The sequence below is a fragment of the Cinclus cinclus genome, chromosome 2, assembly GCF_963662255.1.
Source record: "Cinclus cinclus chromosome 2, bCinCin1.1, whole genome shotgun sequence".
NCBI lineage: Eukaryota > Metazoa > Chordata > Aves > Passeriformes > Cinclidae > Cinclus > Cinclus cinclus.
In genome coordinates this window covers 28,222,642-28,243,201 of record NC_085047.1, presented here as the reverse complement: position 1 = coordinate 28,243,201, position 20,560 = coordinate 28,222,642, and the positions used below count along the sequence as shown (strand labels likewise).

General features: G+C 39.3%; 1 protein-coding gene across 1 annotated transcript in view; it reads right to left on the bottom strand.

Moving 5' to 3' along the window:
- Nucleotides 1-20,560, bottom strand: part of GTF2E1 (general transcription factor IIE subunit 1) — a 48,446-nt gene that overhangs the window by 22,822 nt on the left and 5,064 nt on the right. The window contains exon 2 of the mRNA XM_062515512.1: nucleotides 17,306-17,783. Coding sequence (XP_062371496.1) covers nucleotides 17,306-17,753 — 448 coding nt within the window. The 5' untranslated portion in view covers nucleotides 17,754-17,783. The remainder of the gene's footprint in view (nucleotides 1-17,305; nucleotides 17,784-20,560) is intronic.

Here is a 20,560-nt window from a genome sequence, read left to right as displayed (position 1 = left end):
TTCAATAACTTCCTTTGAGATGGAGCACCAAGATGTTACATCTCATGGAGAAGGTAGCTGGGGGGTGGGAGAAAGACATGAGCACAGGCTTGATGAAGGCACAAGGAAATTAAGAGGTTAATTTTGTGACTGCATGACTCTGCTCCCCACCTTCAGGTACACAAGCAGAGTCCAGAAGGTGGTGATTACAGGGTCACTGTGGCTGTGTCATTGCTCACAAATAACGCTGTCACCAGCAACTGGCTGTAGACAACATCATATGTGGGAACTGATATGCTGTAATAGAGAAAAGAAGGAAATCAGGTGGAACCTAAAGCTTTGTACAGCTGGTAAAACAAGTTACACGTCTCTGATACACCATCAGCAAGAACTGATCATGATTCCTCCACAGAAAAGAGGAAACCATAAATCTCAGAAGGACAAACAAAGAGTAAAAAGATCAGATCTGAGGAAGAATAGAAACAGATAGACCTTAGCATGTCTCTAGTCCAGCCCCTATAGCACAAATGAGGGCAATCAGACCTGACTTTATCTACTGATGTCTAGAAACCTCCCAAGGGTGGAGACTGCACAACATCTCTGGGAAGTCTTGCTCAAAGTGAAAAGGTCATATACCAGTTCAGACTCTCTTGTCCTCTAACCTGGCATCACTCAGAATATCCTGGCTTTGTCTTCCTGGAGATCTCATAATTACAAATGCTGAAGAACAGGTATTAGATTTGATGCAATCTGATGCTGGACTGCCCTGAAAAACACCCTCACCAGGGAGAAAGGCTACAGGTGAACTGACAATAAGGAGGATGCACAACTAAAAAATATTCTCAATATTCTCAGCAAGTAGGAATCAATAATTTGGCATCAGGGGGAATGAAGTGAGGCCCTGATCACTGTTAGTATTTTCTAGTGAGTGTCAGATAACTAAATTTTGTGAATTTAGCTCACAGTTTAAAGGGTAGGGCTTGTCACTGCTGTAGGAGACAGAACTGCCATTCCAAACGGAGAAATTCTTAGAATAAGTATAAAGAAATTCAGCAGAGATTGGGAGAAAATATAGCGCTTGGGTTAGGAGAGGAAGAAAAAAAAAAGGAAAAAAAAAAGAGAGAGAAAGGGAGAGAGAAAGAGAGGAAAAATAGAAAAAAAGAAAAAATAAGGAGGGTGACCAGAAGGGGGTAATTATTTTGGCAGCACACTGCAAAGAACCTCAGGTTCATGACACAGGACAAAGCTGGGAACCAAACTTCTTGTGCTGCAAGGAAAGTAAGAGAAAATCCAGCTGCTATGTATATTAATAACTATACCGTGCATGACTATGACCTGTTACTCTCCACAGTATGTTACCCTGCTTTATTCTTCCCTATGGACATTTCCTCCTGATAAACCAGGTACAGCTTCAGATTCCATATTTGAAGATAGGGAACAACTGTAAAAATTCCAGATAAACAAAATGACACAGCTTAGCACACATTTCCTTAGGGAAAAATTGGAAAGACGGACTTATCTAGTTTTAAGAAGGTGGTGGTAGAGAACTGCAAATTTTAGTTATTACAGTAATGAATACAGTGACAAACCTTTCATTTCACATATACATAAGGTTACTCCCAACTTGAATTTGGGGTAAAAAAACTGAGGATAGAAAGCCTGGAATATACTAGCCATGGAGGTTAAACTTACCCTGCTTCAGAGAGGAAGATGATATGGTGATCTCTTTTAGCCCTGCACTGTATCTGAAAACAACCTTCAGCATATTCTGAAATGCAGATACTTTTACTGTATACTCATTCCCTATTTTGTATCTACTTTTCAAAGCAGAAACACACATAATGTTTTTAAAGCCACTAACATAAAACTGACAACCAAGTATGAAAAACTGAAAGAACTTCCTACCCACCACTGAGGGATATCTAATAAATAGAATTGTTAACAACACCTTTCCTTGGAAAATTTGATTCTGCATCATCCCTCTGGTTTGCAAATGCTCTATCTCTTGTTTCAAGCTTTCTCCTGTACATTTTAATCAGCAGATTGCCAGTTCTAGATTATGTATTTCCACTATTTTTATTATGGAATTCAGAGAGGCAGGTTCACAGTAACTGAAAGGCACCAGAAAGCACACCCCTCTGGAGGCCTGTATAATCACCCACTCTCCCTTGCCTTCCTGTTAGCTCCAATAATTGATATTTTAATCAATACCTCACAGAGCCTGAATGCCATTCTTGCTGGGACTGCAGCAAACACTTGCACCAGTGCCTTACATATGGACTGACAGAGCACCTGCTAACCTCTTCAAGTGAAAGTCCCAGCTGTGTGTTTTATACTTTAACAGGTTATTTTTTGTCTGACTTGATATCGAACATCTGTTGATGCTCTGTTCCTGTTTTGCCAGTCTCCAACACATGCAGACTGAAAGAAGAGTAAAAAATTGTCATAGGTTGATTCCTATGACAAATCCTTGATCTTCACATTTCTCTTTTCTTGCTCCTAGCACACTCCCTTAACAAGGTATGCTGTGAGGCACGCACTCACCCTTTGGGAGACTGGACAGAGAGAACTTACTGATTTCAAAGCTCGAAGGGAGCTTAATCAAACTTGAATTCATCTAAGTGATGACCACTAAAAAACCCAAACCAGTGACAGGCTTGATCCATCACACTTTAAAGCAACTTCAGGGGTCAAGACAAAAAATTATATGAGGAATTTTACCTTCATACTTGAAACAATGTACAGAATCTGAGCCCTGATATTTGTGATGTGCTTGCTCGTCATGGTTTTAGCAAATCAAAATATAAAGCACAGCTGAATAATAATGACTAGCACAAAAACTATCATAAGTGATAGAGTTTGGTTTCACAAACAAGAAGTTTTACTAATGAATAGTTTTCTTGAAAAAAACTAGACCCTGTTATTTTTGTCGGACAGCTCAATTCAGTCTCTCCTGAATGGGATTGTTCTACACAGAAGTTTACTATACACCAGACCATATGTCAGCTTAGCTTTAGCTTGGGGTGGTGTTCAGGTGTTCTAGAGTCACAAAATGAAACTGGCATTCCTGTAGTGCACATGACAGGTAGAAAGAACTTCCACTGAACTTTGGACACTTAAAACCAGACAAGAATACAGGGGCTACTGGTCTGCAGGGCTCCCGTCAATGGCAGCAGAGAGAAAGATGCTCTGTTTACAGTTTTATTCTGCCTCAAATGTCCATGTCTGCTGCGTAAATGACTAAAATTAGGAAGATTAATACCTTGTCTAGTGTCAGTGCCTGTGCTTGGGAAGATTCTTGCCCTCTCTCCAATTTGTTGAAACATTTTCTAGTGTTCTGCAAATGCGGTTTTTTTAAACAAAACCACTGTTGATGCTAATTTTGGCTTCCTTCCAAAGTCTTCAAAACAATACAAGAGTTACACACATCAGTCTCTTGAGCTGCATTTTACTTTTATTTTAGCAGAATTTACTAATGAGTAGTGCCACTCTAAATACCATATTTTGCAGGCAGATGAAAGGTTCTACAGTTTTAGACAATAGCATCAGAAAGAAAATAACAATATCCCAGCCTTTCAGGTTTTCTCTGAGGATGATAATTTAGAAGTCTTAACTCAGTCTCTTTATAGGTTTGCCATCAAGTTATTTCCAATTAGGAACACATCATACACCCACTCATGCAATTTATTTACATTTAGTTATACTTTCATAAGACCTCACTGTAACGCTGTCAATTCTTGCCATCAGAGAAGAACATTATGACACAATTATTAGCTCTTTTTAATGAATTAATTTAGCTGCCAGTAATACCAGCACATTTTAACATTATACATGAAAAAGCAGCTTAGTGCAAGCATACATTATCTGATACAGCATACAAGGCAGCAAACTAATTTGCAAAAAAATAGTTATCTTGCATGTCTTCTAAGAAGGGACATATGCAGATTGTGTCAACTGCTTATATACAGAAGAAATAAAATTGCAAACCTACTTTAACAATGCTAACTTTCTGATTTTTTAATGTTTTTCACTTTTCTTAAACCCAAGCCAGAAAACTCTGTTTAGATATTTCATGTTAATCACTGCAGTAACTTTTAAGAGTCCAATATCAAAAGATTTTTTACTCTGCCTTGCATCTTGAATTAGTTTTTGAAAAATCTAAGAAACAGTACTCTGAGTACTTCTCTATTCCTATATTAAACTCACCTTTTTGCAGAGCAAGTTTTCATCAAAATTTATCTTTGCACACAGCTAAGCATCTCCTTATTTACACAATCCAAGATCCTATCACTTTTGCTGGCTTTTCTTTTAACAAAAAGCTCCAGCTTTCCCAAATATTTCCAGAATAATTTTGCCTCACTCACAACAACCTGAGGAATGAAGCAAATTGTTCCGGTTCCATCTGAACCCACAGGGATGTTTTGCCTTAGAGCTATGACAAAGTAAGGTAAGAGAGAATGAAAACAAAAGCAAAACCTCAAACCACATAACCTTGCTCAGCTGCAACTTGCAGCATTAAGAAGAGAAGAGCTTTTAATGGGAAGCAGGCACAAAAGCAATCACTTGTTATCACTGCAACCCCAAACAGGAATAGTCTCAACTCTCCTTGGGCAGAAGATGAAGAACAGCACTACAAAGTTAGTGGCATCCTCTTCTGTGTGCTCCAAGGACTACCTTTCAGCTAGTTCATAATGTAAAAAGTCACAGCAATCCTTTTATCTGATGCACGTCCAAAGGGATGCACTGAAACAGATGAGACAAGTTAAAGATGTCAGAGAAATCTCAATTTCACAACAATGTATTCAGAGCATATTAGGAGTTTACTTCAGGGTCAAGGAAAGCCAGACAAAAGATGCCAGTGGAAAGAAGAAACATTGTAATTTTTGACAAAAGCAGTCAGCAAGAGATCAAGGTGCTTTATTAAAATCCATGCAAGTCTTAAGAGCACAAAACACAGCCTTTCAAACTGACAAACAAACCCAGAGTCTGATTTAACTCTCAAACAACAAAATCATAATGCTCTGGATTAAAAAAATAAGGATTAAAAGAATTTTTAAAAAACAAAAAAAATCCTTACATGGGCAAGGGACTTGAAGTTGTCCTTGGAAGAGAAAAGAGAAAGAGGAAATCTGAAGCTCCAGATAATTTTTTTGATTGCACATGTAATAATAATAGTACATACATAATGTAGTAAAATGTAGACTGTAATAATATGCTATATATTATGAAGCATATACAAAAATAGAATTAGGAACAAGATAAAGATGAAAAACTGGTTTAGCTTTTTATTGATGTTACAAAAATATTTTCTTGGTATTCCTCCCACCTTAATGGATTGTTTTGCACACATCCCACTTGGAGACTGCTGCAGTTGGCCTCTTCTCTTCCTTCCTACTTCCAAGGACATTATCTAACCTCTTGCAGCTCAGTGATGAATAGCGATTACCTTGAGTTAATGCAGAGGAAAAAAAACTAACTATGATGGCAGTGATCCAGTGAATAGAATTCAGGACTGCAGAAGGGTGGAGGAGAGATGATACTCAGCCCATTTTGTTAGGGGCTATACTCCATAACACATTCAGGAAAACTGGATATTGGTGGAGGCTAAGGCATGGAGGAGAATTTACTCATAAGGAGGGAACTGATCAGAAGTATGAGTTATTAGAGAAAAAAACATCAAATGTTAAGTTTTAGAAAAGTATAATGAGATAAGATAAAGGATAATGAGAAAAATGCAAAGCAATCTATTTTGGTTGGGAGAAGAGAATTTTTAACTGCTCTGGATGCTTATCAGAAAACTAAAGAAACATTGCCCAGATAAATTAATCACAAAATGATTGCACACTTGGTGGAGAACACCACTTTTAGAAAAAAAGAAATCATTGCTAACTGTTAGCCTTAGAGGGAATTTCAAGAGTCTATCCTGGCTTACTTAAATTTCATACTTTTTCCTAAAGATTTTGAATGTAGATTCTTAGGTGTATATGTATGTACTAACGAGACAAATTGGAAAAGGTGGCAAATCCTCAGTAGAAGACAACTGGAATGAAAAATTGTCTTGATGAATTACATAAACTGTCATTAGTCAACAAGATGATAATTAGTAAAGTCCAAAGCATCAAATTATTTTTCCATTACTTTTTCCATATCTGCACTTGACTTTCAACATTGCCTACAGATTATAGCTATAATCCTTATAAAGGCACCTTCAAATTGGCAGAATAGGTATAAAAACCAATATCCCCTATCATCTTTCAGGCTTGGCAATATTGGGGCACCTACAAAGACTGATGCAGACAATCCAAGTGAGTGCCTATGCCTGCAACTGCATCACATAGCATATTCTCAAACAAAGTAACTTCTAAGAGATCAATTCCAAGTTTTAACTCCTGTAACCTAAAAAGGCATATCACAAATTATATTAAAGGATTTTGCATCACAGCTGACAGTAGATCTTTAAAATAGTCATCACAAGTTGAAGAATCAATGTTTTGACATCATGAAATTGTACAGCATACTTGCAAGCAAACACTGTCATTCCATTAAAGAAAGTGATTCTATACAGCCTTAATAAAATAACCCAGTAAATGCATATTAAAAAATTATTGCAGAAATTCTGATGCAGACAGAGATCTGAGAAGAAAACAAATTACAACTGCGTAAATTAACTCTTAGATTTCCAAACCTGATTTCATGTCTTTCAGCATTCAGTACTTTACAGGGTCTTAATGCTCTTTCAAAACTGATTATAAACAAACATATGGGCATTAATTGCAAATCTTTGAGCCCTCTTGGGGAGTTTCAAAGAGCAGGCCTGCTGTGCTGTTTAATTCCATTTGCTTGCCCTCTCCTTAAGAATGCACTCATGTTTGGTGCCACAACTGGCACAACTCCAAGGCAAATTGCCATCTTGCTATTAGAAATACACCAGAGTTGATAGAAGTGAGCTAATAAATTAAAATTCAAATAAAAAGAGAAGCAAGCTCTTATTCCTTCCTTTTACAGGTGCAAGAGCAGCAATGCTCCAATGATACTGAATCTGAGTTATTACCTGTACTCTGAAGAGGGAGAAGCGAGGTATAAGTGACTCATTTAACAAGGTAACAAAGTCTCTTCCAATCCAAGAGAGCAGGGCAAGCCAGAAGAACCTCAGTAATTTGTAAGCATTTGCTTGTAATTTTGTCATCTAGTTAAATATAAAATTTCAGAACAGTGCTGAAGACCAGCAGAGACTCATTGGTATTTCTGAGGCACTGGTCCTACCGACGTGGGATACAGATGCTCAGCTGCACAGAATTGGAGTCCTCCAAAAAAATACTTGATAAAAAAAATTCTGCTCCAAAAACTATCAGTCTAACCAGGCAAATCAAGCAAGTGTGAGGAACAAGTGTTATACATTTTCCATCTGGAAGACAGAAAACTTAAGTAATAAGTGATAAAGCCATGTAAAGATGTGATAGAAGGGGGATCTGTGGAGCTCATGCCCAGTTTGAGCTGTGGTATCTAAACAATATAGTCACCCAAGGAGCATTTAGGAGGAGCTAAAAGCTGTATGCTGATGGGCACAGGTCAAACTCAGGCTCAGTCACATCTTCTCTGGTTCTACAACTGTAGCTCTTTCACCCTTCACTAGACTGTAACAACTGCAGTCTTGAGAACACACAAGGCAGATCCTGAACACTCCAATTCCTGAATGAGTACTACAGATTCAGATGACAAACAGGATCATGTTTTGGAAGCAAATATTAAACTGCTGAGAAGCACAGCAGCCTTTGTTGCCTGAAAACAGCAAGTTCCTGTCAGCTTTACAAGCTACTGCTTTTGTGGGTCATTAGCTCCAGCTCCAGATTAAGATGAATCACCAAAGCATTTACCAGTGGCAAGACTCTTGTCTGAGAGGGAGGACCACAGGCAGGATTGAGGAACTCAATCCTCAACAAAAACATTCCAATCTAGACACCTGATGTTCAGTTATCACATTAAAATATTTGGGTGATAGCAAACAGCTCAACTCTGTCTTGAGAACACACAGATTTCCTTGAGTTAAATTCTTTAAAATGCAAAAAAAAATTAAGACAAAAACAGAAACAGCCCAGAGTTTTAGCTGATAGAGCATCACATACAGCACGTAAGAATGATTGCCTCTTCCTTCATCAGCTTCTCTGACATTTTTAAGATTGTTACATCAATATTTTTACACAGCAATACAGATCAGCCAATTAAATTACAGCTCCTGCTGTCTTCTCATATGAAAAGAATGTTGGGTTTTGTTTGTTTTTAAAATTGATGTGGTCTGTTCCCAAAAACAATCTTATATTTCTATGATCCTGCTCATAAAGCAGGAAGAACCATCTTAAGTGAAGATTCACAAATCACTTAATCCTTTGTCTTTTATGGTTAAGTCACTGCTTTTTAGGCTTCACGGTAGATAAGCAAACCCCTTTTCAATCAGTTTCAGCATCTCAGTGCAATTCTTACAAAAATTAAAAAGGTATGTCTTCTTTCAACTCCACTTAATTACATTCCAAAGTTGCTAATCTCTTTGCAACTTAAAACTACGGTATTCAAGTATTCCCATAATGATGGGCATGAGGAGTTTATATACTCCAGTCATGCAGTAAAACTACTAAAGGCATTTATCTACTTGTCAACAGGATTGTTTTCAGAAGCAGTGTAGTTTAACTCTTTTTCCCCAGCCTGAAGTCAGCAAACTGGATCATACTGTTTCAGACTAACACCAAAGGGAATCCAGAGGAGATAACTTGCCTTAGCTTCGCCTGTAAGCACAACCAAAGTACCTGATTATTAGCCACTTCTGTTAACTCATGTTAAGTCCTCCAGAAGAAAGAAAGAATAAAACTATTAAACAGCCCAAGAAGAAGAAAAATTTTGACTGTGAAGAGATAAAATGCTTCCATGATGCAATTTTAGACTGGCATTTTCAGAACAGTTTTGTATTACTGAGCTTTCTCCCATTCCATCAAAGCAGCTGCCTGTTTCCTTCTGACACCCAGATTTCTTTTAGCCATTGAAGAGAGGATGCTGTGTTCTGATGAAATGCCCCTCCTGGCCATCCCTGGTAGAGAGAATTAAAAGCCTTGCCAATCCTTTTGAAGTACCAATCTTCAACAAGTAGGTTTCATGCCTCTTGTTATTGTTGCCTCTCTCAGAAGAGCACAGCTTAGGTGGAACACTGAACTGTTTACTTATCTTCTAAAATGTACTTGAGATCACATGATCACTGTCTGCACTTCCACTCTCCTCCTCCTGCATTCCCAAATCTCACACTGCTTAAGCAAAAGAAACTTGGTAACTCTAGATTGCAAAAAAGCTCGTTCCTCAAGTGGCAGAACTGCTTACCTGAACATGGGTCAACAGATTTTCCTTCTTCAAGCTCCATGCCTGACCTGCAATGTGCTCTGGAAGGCACATATCTGTACAGGACAGGAAAACTTGAGCCTCCAGATTGTACCCAGCCAGCACTCTGGGAGAAAACACACCCAGCTGTATCACTGATCTTAAATGAAAGCCAAAAAGATACCAGCTTTTTTCTGCCTAAGAGCCAAGTACAGCTATACAAAGACAGTCCTGGGGCCCAGTCAGCAGTTTAAAATACATTTCACTAGACCACTGTACAGGATACAAGTTAATAAGCTCTGCCGGGGGCCACAGCAGGTTATCAGTGGAGAATGAGGCATGCAAGGTGCTCTAAGGGCAAAGCAGTGCTGTAACTCAGCTGTGAAATAGCAACTTGATCACAGATTGCAGTGTGTATATGGAACTGCCCCTATATGTATTTATTTCTTGACCATAGTTTAGGCAGTAAACTCAAGAAAATTTAAGACATCAACCAAATTTCCTTCAGCACTTCACAACAACATTAACCTACACTTCATGCTAAAGTTTCACCTTCCTGATGAGCTGGATTTGCAATTAGAAAACAATTTAACCTTTAATTGAAAAAAAAAAAAAAAAGCAGCACCTTGAGAACAACTTAATATTATCTAGAGGAAGACCATGTTGCTCATTCATCTCAGTGTGCAGATCATTTTTAGCTCAACTAAATTAAAATTACTGTAATACAGTTTTAAAGCAAAGACATTTCTCTTGAAAGGTAAATTAAACATTCAAAAACTGGACTGCATGAGACACATCAAATTATTGGCAATTTTCAGAAGAGTCAGATGATTTAATGTGCATTCACTATAAACTGAAGAGAGGAATCCTTTCCTCCTTTCCAGAAGCTATTTTTACTCCAGCTCATATGCACAACCTCAGCAGCTCTGAGCTGACAGAGTTCTTCCTTTGGTTCTAACTGTGGATAAATTAAACCAGACACTTAGCCAAGAAAAACACAACTGGACAGAGGGATTATCCAAAGGAAGCCCAGTGGGAACCACAGATAGGTATTTTTTCTTTCAGTCAAGAACACTACAACAAAATACCAACTGAGCCAACACACTATACTCTTAAACTGCAGTCAGTAGCAGAGGGACTGCAATACAAGTTACAGGATTCTCCATAAACTCTCGATCTGACTTAGAGATGCCCATGCCTGAAAGAGCATTTGCAGATTATATTACCAAGGATGCAGTTTCAAAAGAACAAGTCACTAGAACAAAAGAAAGGAATGCTGCAGTTCAGCTTTCATCACTATAAATGGCTTAGTAATATTTACAGATTTTACAGAGATCTTCTTGCTGCAATCTATTTCAATTTGCAAAGCTAAGAGAAGTTAGTGATAGCCTTTACTTAAAGGGCAATTACTTCTTGTACTTCAAATAATGAAATGCCCTTCACAGATAAAACAAAAAAAAAATATGAATCAATACTGTTAGGGCATGCATTTATCAGACAGGTTAATCTAAGAGAGACAGCATTCCAGCCAGATGTCAATGTGGAATCCAGGGAAGTGACCAGCCAGCATTCTACAGGCAGCAGCTTATCCTCTTTGACTGATGTTCTGCATAGCACAGGTTCCAACCCTTCCTTCACCTATTTCTCCATCAAGCTGGGAGATCCATGGTTAGACCACCTGGTTATTTTCCAGACAGGGTACCCAATCCACAGGGAATCGGTTGAAGTTACAGATGTAACCTTGAAGTCACTCCACAGAGTATTTTTATTTTGAGGAAAACATGCATTAATTCTGCTATGTTTTTCTCAGTTTTCCTTTCCCTGCGGCTCCAAGGCTTATAAAGCTGAAGCAGAGTGAAGCTGACAGGAGTACTCTTGGAGATTTTGCCAGGAACTTGAATAGAAATAGAAAAACTAAGCAGAGCATGGACACTTTCCTACTTCTTGTGTTTGCCAAAAGCTCTCAGTGGCAGCACAGACAAAGTGTGCTTGTAGAGTCAAGGAAAATCACACTCATGGGTTTTCATGCACTTGGAAAGTTAACAATGATAGCAAAAACACAACTTCACAGAACATGAAGTTGTTCAAAGCAGAACTGTTCTGAATCCTTTCTTTTTCAAGAGAAGTTTTAGTATATCTATTAAGACTTGCCAAGACCTCATTTTGGCTGGTTAAAAGTTGCAAATTGTAGTAGTAGCATCACCTAGCACATACATGGCATTACATGGCAGACAGATATCCAGAATGTCTGAAAATCATTTAACTCAAAGGACAAGAAACAAGAGCATAAAGTTCAAACAGGACTGGCTACACTGTGTGAATATATAGAATAAATAGCAGGAAGTTATTTATCTTTTCCAGTGGCTGGAAGGGACAGAATACAAGATATGCACTAGAAATGGACACAAGAGCTCTCCAAGAAAGGGTAAGGCAAAAAAGCAGGGGAAAGGGGAAGCATAATAAAAATTTAACAAAATAGATAGGACAAGCTCAAAAGGAAATTGAATCAGATGAGGAAGTCTCGAAGCTAACATAGAACTTGCCTGAGGAAGTGGGAATTCAAAAGAAGATGAGAAGACAGATGTATTCCGAGCAGCTCACTAGGGATGAAATGAGGAGCTGAGCACTCAGGAGAAAAGGCAGTAACTCCAGAAGTCAGCACACAAGACCAAAACAAAAAAAATGAAAGACTAGTCAAATTTCTAATCTCAGGAACAGGGCCAGAACCACATAAGCACTCAGCTGCACACAGGCTGGCTGAATGTGATATTAAGTGCCTTGTGACAGATACAGAAAAACAGTCTCTGAATGTGTTATGTGCAATTCTGTTAGGAAGTACACAAAGGACATGTGAGAGGGTGACAGTAAAATAAGAGGGTTAAAATTATATTCAAGGTGTTGTCTTTCCTTCTATAAAACTGATATTGTCACCTTCAATTTGTTCTTCCCAAATTAAATTTCTTATCAGTACACAGAATAAGAAAGGCATCCAGATACACAGTATGTTGCCATTACAGTGCATTTATAGGAACAGTGAGGCATCCACACAAAATCATCCAACAAACCAAGAGCAAACTGTGGGAGGACAAAGAGCAGACACATAATTAACTGCAGTGATTTCCAAAAGCAACAAAATACTTCAGTGATTACAACTGCAATTAAGAACATCCCAACAAGCATCACCTTCCTCATTCACATTACCCACCTGTCTTCCATCCTTTTCTTTCCACTACTATTCACACCTTATCAAACTGAGTACTATGGTGAGGACACAATGTATAGATGGACACCAGAGATCAACTCTAATTACAACGTACTGGTAACATCAACATTTTTCTTCACAGTAACAGAAGTGAAAGAAACACAAGACTGGGGAAAAATTATATTGCAAAGGTGGAAGAGAGCAGTGGAAAAATTACTTCATCTAGCCTTACGCTTCCTAACATCAAATCCACTTGCTGCACTGGTGAGTATCCTAAAACAGCTTGCTATTTAGAACACCTAAGGAAATCCAGGGCTGAATACCAGCCCTGTGATGCACTGCAGAATCTTGTTTCTGCTGCTCCTTTACCTCCACCTTACTCTCCCTTTTGCAGTTTCTAGTCACATACTTTCTTTCAAACTGACCTTGAATTTGACAGAACTCCAACACTACACTGGATTTATAAATATGATTAGGGTATGAGAAGAGGATACATTAGAGACCTTCTCCAGCCAGATCCAATTAATCATGCTATAGAAACACACATCCATGAACATAATTTCCAGTGTTGTGACATTCCATAGATTAAGCAAGCCAAGCCCATCTGTACAGAGAAAAGAGAGAGCCCTCTGCCGGGTGAGAAATGCAGCTCCTCCTGTCCTTCCCCTACACTCCACTGAATGCCCATGGGCAGATTTAATTTCCCAAACATCCAGTCCACAAAATGGTATCAAGTTGCTGAGATTGACCTGCAATTCAAGGGATTGGCCTGCAGAACCCAAATTTCTACAGTTTCTACATTTAAAAGCACAGAGGAAAACACTCCTCCCATACTTTTAAGAGACTAATGTAATATCCTATCTCTAGGTGAAACAGGAAAACCCAGTGTTCCCTTATGCCAGTGTCCACTGACAGCCCAGGTCTGGTAGTAGACCAAGTTCAGCAGTGTTACTCACATCGCACATCTCGCAGATGGCTTTTCTTACTGCTCCTCAACCAAACTCTTTCCCTGTTTACTCCCTGCCTCGAGAGGCAGCCCTTATCTCGTTCAGGGGAATAGCTGAAACTTTCTACCTGCTTAAGGCTTTATCACAGCAGCAGCTGCAAACTATTGCTCAGTGCAGAATGAGGAATGATGAAATACCAGACAGCGGATAATGGCACAAGGGAAAGGCAAAGATCAAGTGCTTACACTAACATATTCCAGGAAAGCAACAATCTTTTTCCTTTCTCAGTCAGACTATGGGAAAAACAAAGCTAAAAGTAACACTTTTCATTCATCAGCATTACTGTTTTTCCTCCTGTAGACTACAAAACACTCACAAAGTAGCTGCTCAGCCTGTAACAACCCAGTCTGCACCAACTTCCCATCTACAGGCAAACTCTTTGATCAGGAAGTTCTTCTAAGGTTTGCTACAAGTTTCCATTGCAAACTTTTGCACAATAAAATAATGCTGTGCTCACACTTGTTTGCTTCTAAAACCAGGGGTTCCTGATATTCCTTCTTTGGAGGTAACAGTAAAAAACACCAGAGGACAAAGTGTGACAGCTGGAGATCTGTTCAAGTTCATGTAGAGCAGATGGGGCTGCAACTCCGGACTTGGGCATGCCATGCTCAGAGTTAACAGGCACACACACTCACTGGTCATACGACCAAGCAACTCCTTCAACACTGCATGCACTTCTTTTCACTTTTTGAAAGACCTTGTGAGCTGAAGCAGCAGAAAAACTCCAGTTTTTGGTGTCATCCTGACTTTCACTGTCTCACATCCTGTCCTTGAACTTCCTTCAAGTACCAGATAAGAGTTGTTCAACCTTTGACAGCACAGAAACCTTTGGAGATTTTTTGGATTGAGACTTTTAATGGCAGAGAAAGAGATGGATGAAAAAAAATCTTATAATGCTTTTAAAAACAGAGAGAACACACTCTCAAAGAAACACTCCTATTTAAAAATCTACAATTAAAATTACCTTAGTGGTAAACACACTGCTGTGTTCAAAATATTTTTTACAAGTTAACTGAATAGTAGTCAAAGCACATCTGTACCTACAGGCCCTGAAAACACTCTTCTCGTTATCAATTATTTTCTCTCAGCAGACTTGTGTCTACCCTCCAAAACCATCAATAATCATATTTTCTGACTAAAAAATAAACACTTAGGTTTATTACAGCATTATTCAGAGATGGAGTAAAGAATAGAGCCAAAAGAGAGCTACTTGACCTGTAAGAAACAAAGGTTCTGCTAAATCCAAGAGGTAGGCACAGATGCTGTGGTAAAAATTAAAGAGCTCTACAGATCCAAATTATGAACAGGCTCTTCATAAGCACTCTTAATTCACAAATTCCAGTATAATGACCACAGTCATGGAGTGGTTCTGGAAACCTCTTCACCCTCGCTAATAAGGAAGGGTAAGAGCAACCCTTAGACAATTCTCAGACACCAACCACTCAGAGTTTGCATTTGAGCTGTAGATAGGAAAGAGGAAAGCAAATCAGAAGAAAACACAGGACATCTAAATCACACTCATCTCTGACAAGGATAAAAGGCAGGCAGTGAAAGAGGGCATTTTTTAACAAAAAAACTCTCTCTTTAGGTGCAGAGGATGCCTTCCATGTCCTACCTGCTCCATGGATTAACAGATTTTGGCCCAGCAGGCCTTTTAATTCACAAAGTTTTATCAACATAGCTGTAGTCTAAGAGCAGCTCAGGTCAGCTGTGACTGAAGCTATGTGGCTTTCAGCTACCTTTCAGCAGTTGTATTGCCACAAGTTTCCCTGAGTGGGAGAGATTTATCTTTAGCACTGACAGGAGCTAAAGATATTTTTGGAAAAGGATGGCTCTTCACTGTCTAATAAACCTTGTTTCACTGCATGCCTTGACCTCACGAGCTTCCTCTGTGAAAGACCCAGGGGGTCTCTCAGGTCTTTTATAATACAGAATTCCAGAGCAGCAGGAAACATGCAGACAAGACACTCCACTGCAATATAAAGCAGACATACAATAGTATCATTGTGCGTTATCTAGAAGAAGGTATCATTGACTTAAAAATAATATAAAGAGAAACAGAATATACTTAAATTCTAGGCAGCTATGTTCTTACTGAAAGTAAGTGAAGGTAAACTGACAATCTTGTTATTTGCACAAATACTGACAGGACTCCTGGGAATAGCTGAGAAAACAACACTTAGCTGTGTCCTTCATCAGAACATAAAACACTCCATGTGCCAGTGAATAACTTCACATTGTGGACACAGTCAGTGTCTGTATTGCAGACAGATCCTTGGTTGACCATATCAGTTCCTGGAACACAGGCCCTGGTATCAAAGCCAAATCCCAGCATTATTATTTTCATTACCTCCTTGACAGGCAATTCTTTGCTCTCAGAACTCACTGCCCATGCAGGCTGGGAAGCAATGGCCACAGGCCTTTGCTAAGTGCTAGAGGTACCTTGGGATCAGTGTCTCACACTCCCCACTGTGTTCTCTGCACAGGTTCTCTACTCTCTCCTTAGCAATGAAAACTGCAAAAGCACCATTTCCCTTCAGCCCAATACACACAACCATAGCCACCATAAATGATAATTAACTGTGGATGGCACTTGGAGTTTCTACACTCAGTGGTGAGCACAGAAATTCTGTGCTGGCACTGCTGGTTTGGTGCTCCACAAGGAAGCAATTTCTACTCAGCGAGCTTCACTGGATTTCATCAACAACTGTTACCTGACTTAGTGGATTCTCCTCTAGTATTAAGTAACATCTTCATGGTTGCTTAAGTAAAAGGAGTTTCACAGCTTTTTTACCTCTGGAGGGAGGAAAAAGGGAAAATGATAGGCTGAACATTTCTTGGTGCTTGCACTTGGCAGATTGAACATCAGTAACCCTAGATTAAAAGCTTCAGTTGCTAAACAGACAAATTTATAGTTTCTCATTATGTTAACAGACACAAAACATAATACTTCAATGCACCTGAGAGCTCTCCTGACTTCTGTACTCTTACTTCTCTGAAAAAGTAAAATCAGGACAGAGAATTCAAAAGGAAAAAAAAAATAAAAAGTAAATTAACACCTATCCTCCCTGCCTTCCCCCCAGAATAATCCCAGATTAGATTACTAGTGAAACAACCTCAGCAGGTGTACGAGTTCTTCCTTTTATTCCCTGGCACAGAAGCACAAAGTAGACAATGACACCCAAGAAAGACTCTCATTTCATACGCATGAGACAGACACACACACTTCCACTGAGATTTGCACATGAATAAGAATATTGTTTACTCCCAATCACAGACAAGTCTGTAATTAATTTCTTTTAACTTTCGTAAGACTGCCTTGCACCAGGAAACAAAGTTGTGCAATATAATGCACTAGGCTATTAGAGTATTAAACAGCAACAACTCACTTCTTGCATGGCCAGCTGAAATCAACTCTACATATACCCTCTCTGCAAACTACCTGGAAATCTAACAGTTTACTCACAAGACCAGGTTATACTGAAAAGCCATCAGCTTCCAACAAGGACAGATTGCCTTATTCACCCTTGACTGTGACTGCAATAAGACCTCCGTTTCTCTCCTGCTTGTCACCAAGATTCCTATTTGTCTGTATACACTATTTTCGTATTCCCCTCAAACATATACCACCTGCAGGAACAGACTGCCCTCTAGCTCTGACCAAGCTCAAACAGAATTTTCCTAAGGCTCTGCTTCCTAAAAAGTCCAGCACCCAGAGCCACATGAGGCAGCAAGAGTACTCTGTCAGCTGTACCCTTACCTGTCCTGGGGTCAAACAGCTGGTTGGCCTCCAAATCTGTGAAAGTGCTGAAGCAGATGGGGCATTTAAAAGAGGCTCGGTTGGTGGAGTCTCTCTCATCGGTCTCGATCCTGCGGCGCATGTGGTCCAGCTTGTACTTGACCACATTGACAAGCAGGCGGTAGTTGATGAAGTAATAGTTGTGGCGCGTGGTTTTGCCGTCAGGGGCCGTCTCAACCCTCATCCTGCATTTGATGAACTTGTCACCCTTCAAGGTGTTGAGGACAGCCCTCAGCTGCTTCCTGTCGAACTTCAGAAGCTCCAGCATGTCCTCCTCCTTCACGCAGGGGTTCCTGATGAGGATGTCCAGAGCCAAAGCATGCTCAATGCCATAAAAGCCACGCACCACATATTTGGCAAGGCGTTTAAGAGCTGCTGGGACCTCAGTGAGGACATCTGGGTCAGTCATAGCAGGTCCAGATCGTGAGTTTCATGTATACTGCAATGGAAAAAAGGCAGATGGATCTCAGCTAGTCTTCTAACTTCCAAAGATGTTATTTATCTTACCTAGAGGTAAGAAAAGGATGGGGTGTTTTCCATTTCCCTTTCCTAAGCCTTGTACTATCTCCTTGGGTGTCATAAATGCTACAGAAATAGGAAATGATACCCCTCATTCAAAGCAAAATGACATAAAAATTTTTAAAAAGCACACAAGAAATCAGTACCAAAACATACAGCAGATTTCATTCGTATTCAGTCACAGCCAACACAGCTATAGTAAGAAAGCTGTCATGAAGCTGAGCTCCAGAAGACCTGCAAATTGGAAAAAGCAGAAAATGGCTACAGCAAGAAAGGTCCTAAGACAGCCCGAGTGTGGAGTCTGAGTGCCTCAGCTGACATCACTTGACCCCAGTGTAAGCAGCCCTGTCTGGTCTAACACCTCAGCCATCCCTGGGCAGAGATGCACTATGAGGACAACTTGCTGTACAGGCTGGTATGCATCCAAGCAAAAGCTCCCAGCTGCACCATGAGAACAGATCCTTGCTCATAATCAGACCTCAGTCAACTATCTGCAGCATGAAAACCATTAGCAATACCAACTCCCACATCACAAATTGCTTCAGCCCTGTTCTTATACAAGCAAATAGGTCCTTTTTACAAAGAACAAAACCTTCATTTAAAGTCCCACTCTCAGGCCTCAGAAGCACATGAATAATATAGCATAATAAATGAAGCAAAAATCAAGACAGATCAAACATGAAGTGATGATGTGTTTAACAAAGACCAAAGTATTCCATGAAGTATCCTTTGAGTTACTTACTACCACTTACCAGGCTGTCTGTGACAAGACAATTATTTCTCAGTACTCTATTTTCACTTCACTTTTCTTCACCATAACAACAAAGGGCACAAATGGTCATTTATTAACTAACTATTAAAAGCTTCTGTGACATACATGGCAACACATACAAAGATCACATGCAAGGAATTCCTCACATTTTCACCCCTGCCAGATTTAGCTCACATACACCAGCATTGATTCAAGGGAAGAATAAAGCATTAGAGATGCTTTTGAAACACCCATTCAGAAGGTTGCACTTCCAAGCTAACATCAAATAAGACTCTTAATTATCTTTTTCAGTAGGAGTTTCTATGCTACTTTAGGACATGAGTAATCATTTCTTAACCAAAAAGTTCCTTCCCCTGAAGAAAACATCCCTCACTCTAATTTATTTTTTTTCATCATTTCAATGCAATTTTTACACATGAACTAATATAATAAATTGCTAAACTCTGCCAACCTCAATTTTCAGTTCCGTTAGATGTTTCACACACTGTACATACATCTTCCCAGTATTCAAGCCTATCAAATAAAGCAAAAAGTGACAGCAGAAGAAAGGATCTGGATGAGTATCCTATTTTTTTTTCATCATTAACATAAAACCTGTGATAGGCCTTTTCACAAACACCATCACACAACTTTGTCTACTCCCCACGCTAAGCCATCCCTCTGAGATCACCAACTCTGTATGTAACCAAGCAGCTGCTGACTCACTTCCATCAGCTAAGACTTCTCAAAAACCTATGATCATTTATCACAGTAGCCTGCTTGGATTTTTTTCCTTCTTATGAGAAACAGTGTCCTTTCAAAAAAGTGTAGCATTATCCACTGAAGCTTTACTCCTCTTCCACCCCTACCCTCTGCTGCCACTGAAGAAGGATGTTCCTCCCAAGGGTTATGGCCAGTACAACTGCAAAGTAATTAGGCTGTGGAATGTAAAGCTTCACAGTAAGTAAATTAAGATCATCCTGTCTTTTCTGCCCCTTGGATAAGAAAACCACACCTTTGCATTCTTCTTTTAAAACACCTCCCTGATTGAGCTTTTCTTTTCCCCTAATGTAGAGCTAAACAGTATTCACAGTGTTCAAATTGAAACTAACTGAACGACATTTGCTGACTGCTGGTGTGCAGGCTGAGAATAGCTTACAGCAAACAATGCCTGGATGTCCAGCTACAGCTTCCCTTTAAGGAAATCCAATTAAAACACATCTATCACACCAGGAATTAACTGTTAAACAAGTATTTCTAGAGTCAGCCCGCTTTTTCTTGCATACCAGAGACACAATGACTTATCTCACACAAAGGAGAGCTTTATAGAGCTTTGTATTGCCAAGTGTTAGCAATAAATGATGCCCCATCAAGAGCTAGCCATGCAGTATTTTGGAATCTGTAAGTCAGACCAAATCTAAATACTGTCACAGGATGTTGTCTTTAAAGACCGATGTCATTCCATGGGTATTTTTTCGGTCTTTCAGTCACCTAAATATAAATCTTTGTTTTGACTATATCTGTCAGCAACATACCGACACTACAAAACAATGTCAATGCAGAAGCTGGTGGGAATCCTTGATTCATTCAAATTGATTAAATCTTACCCAGAGTTAAAGCAAAGAATAAATGTAAAGATCAATTTTAAATAAAACCTGCACCACAAGAGAGTAAAAAGTCAATTTTTTAAGTCAAAAGCTTGTTAAGTGCTGATCTGAAGAGCAGACAACCTTCTCTCTTCAACAATCCACCTTCCCTAAAACTTCCTTGCAGAAAAACTTGCTGACACAGCTTGCAGGGGCACAGTGACTTTCAGACAGTTGAAATTTAAAAAAAAAAATGGAGAAAAATGTTTTTAAATAAGCACATCTCACTCTGGACACCTCATCTGAGAGCTGATGGAAAGCACTGTCTCTGCATTGATAAGACAGCTGCAGATTTCCACA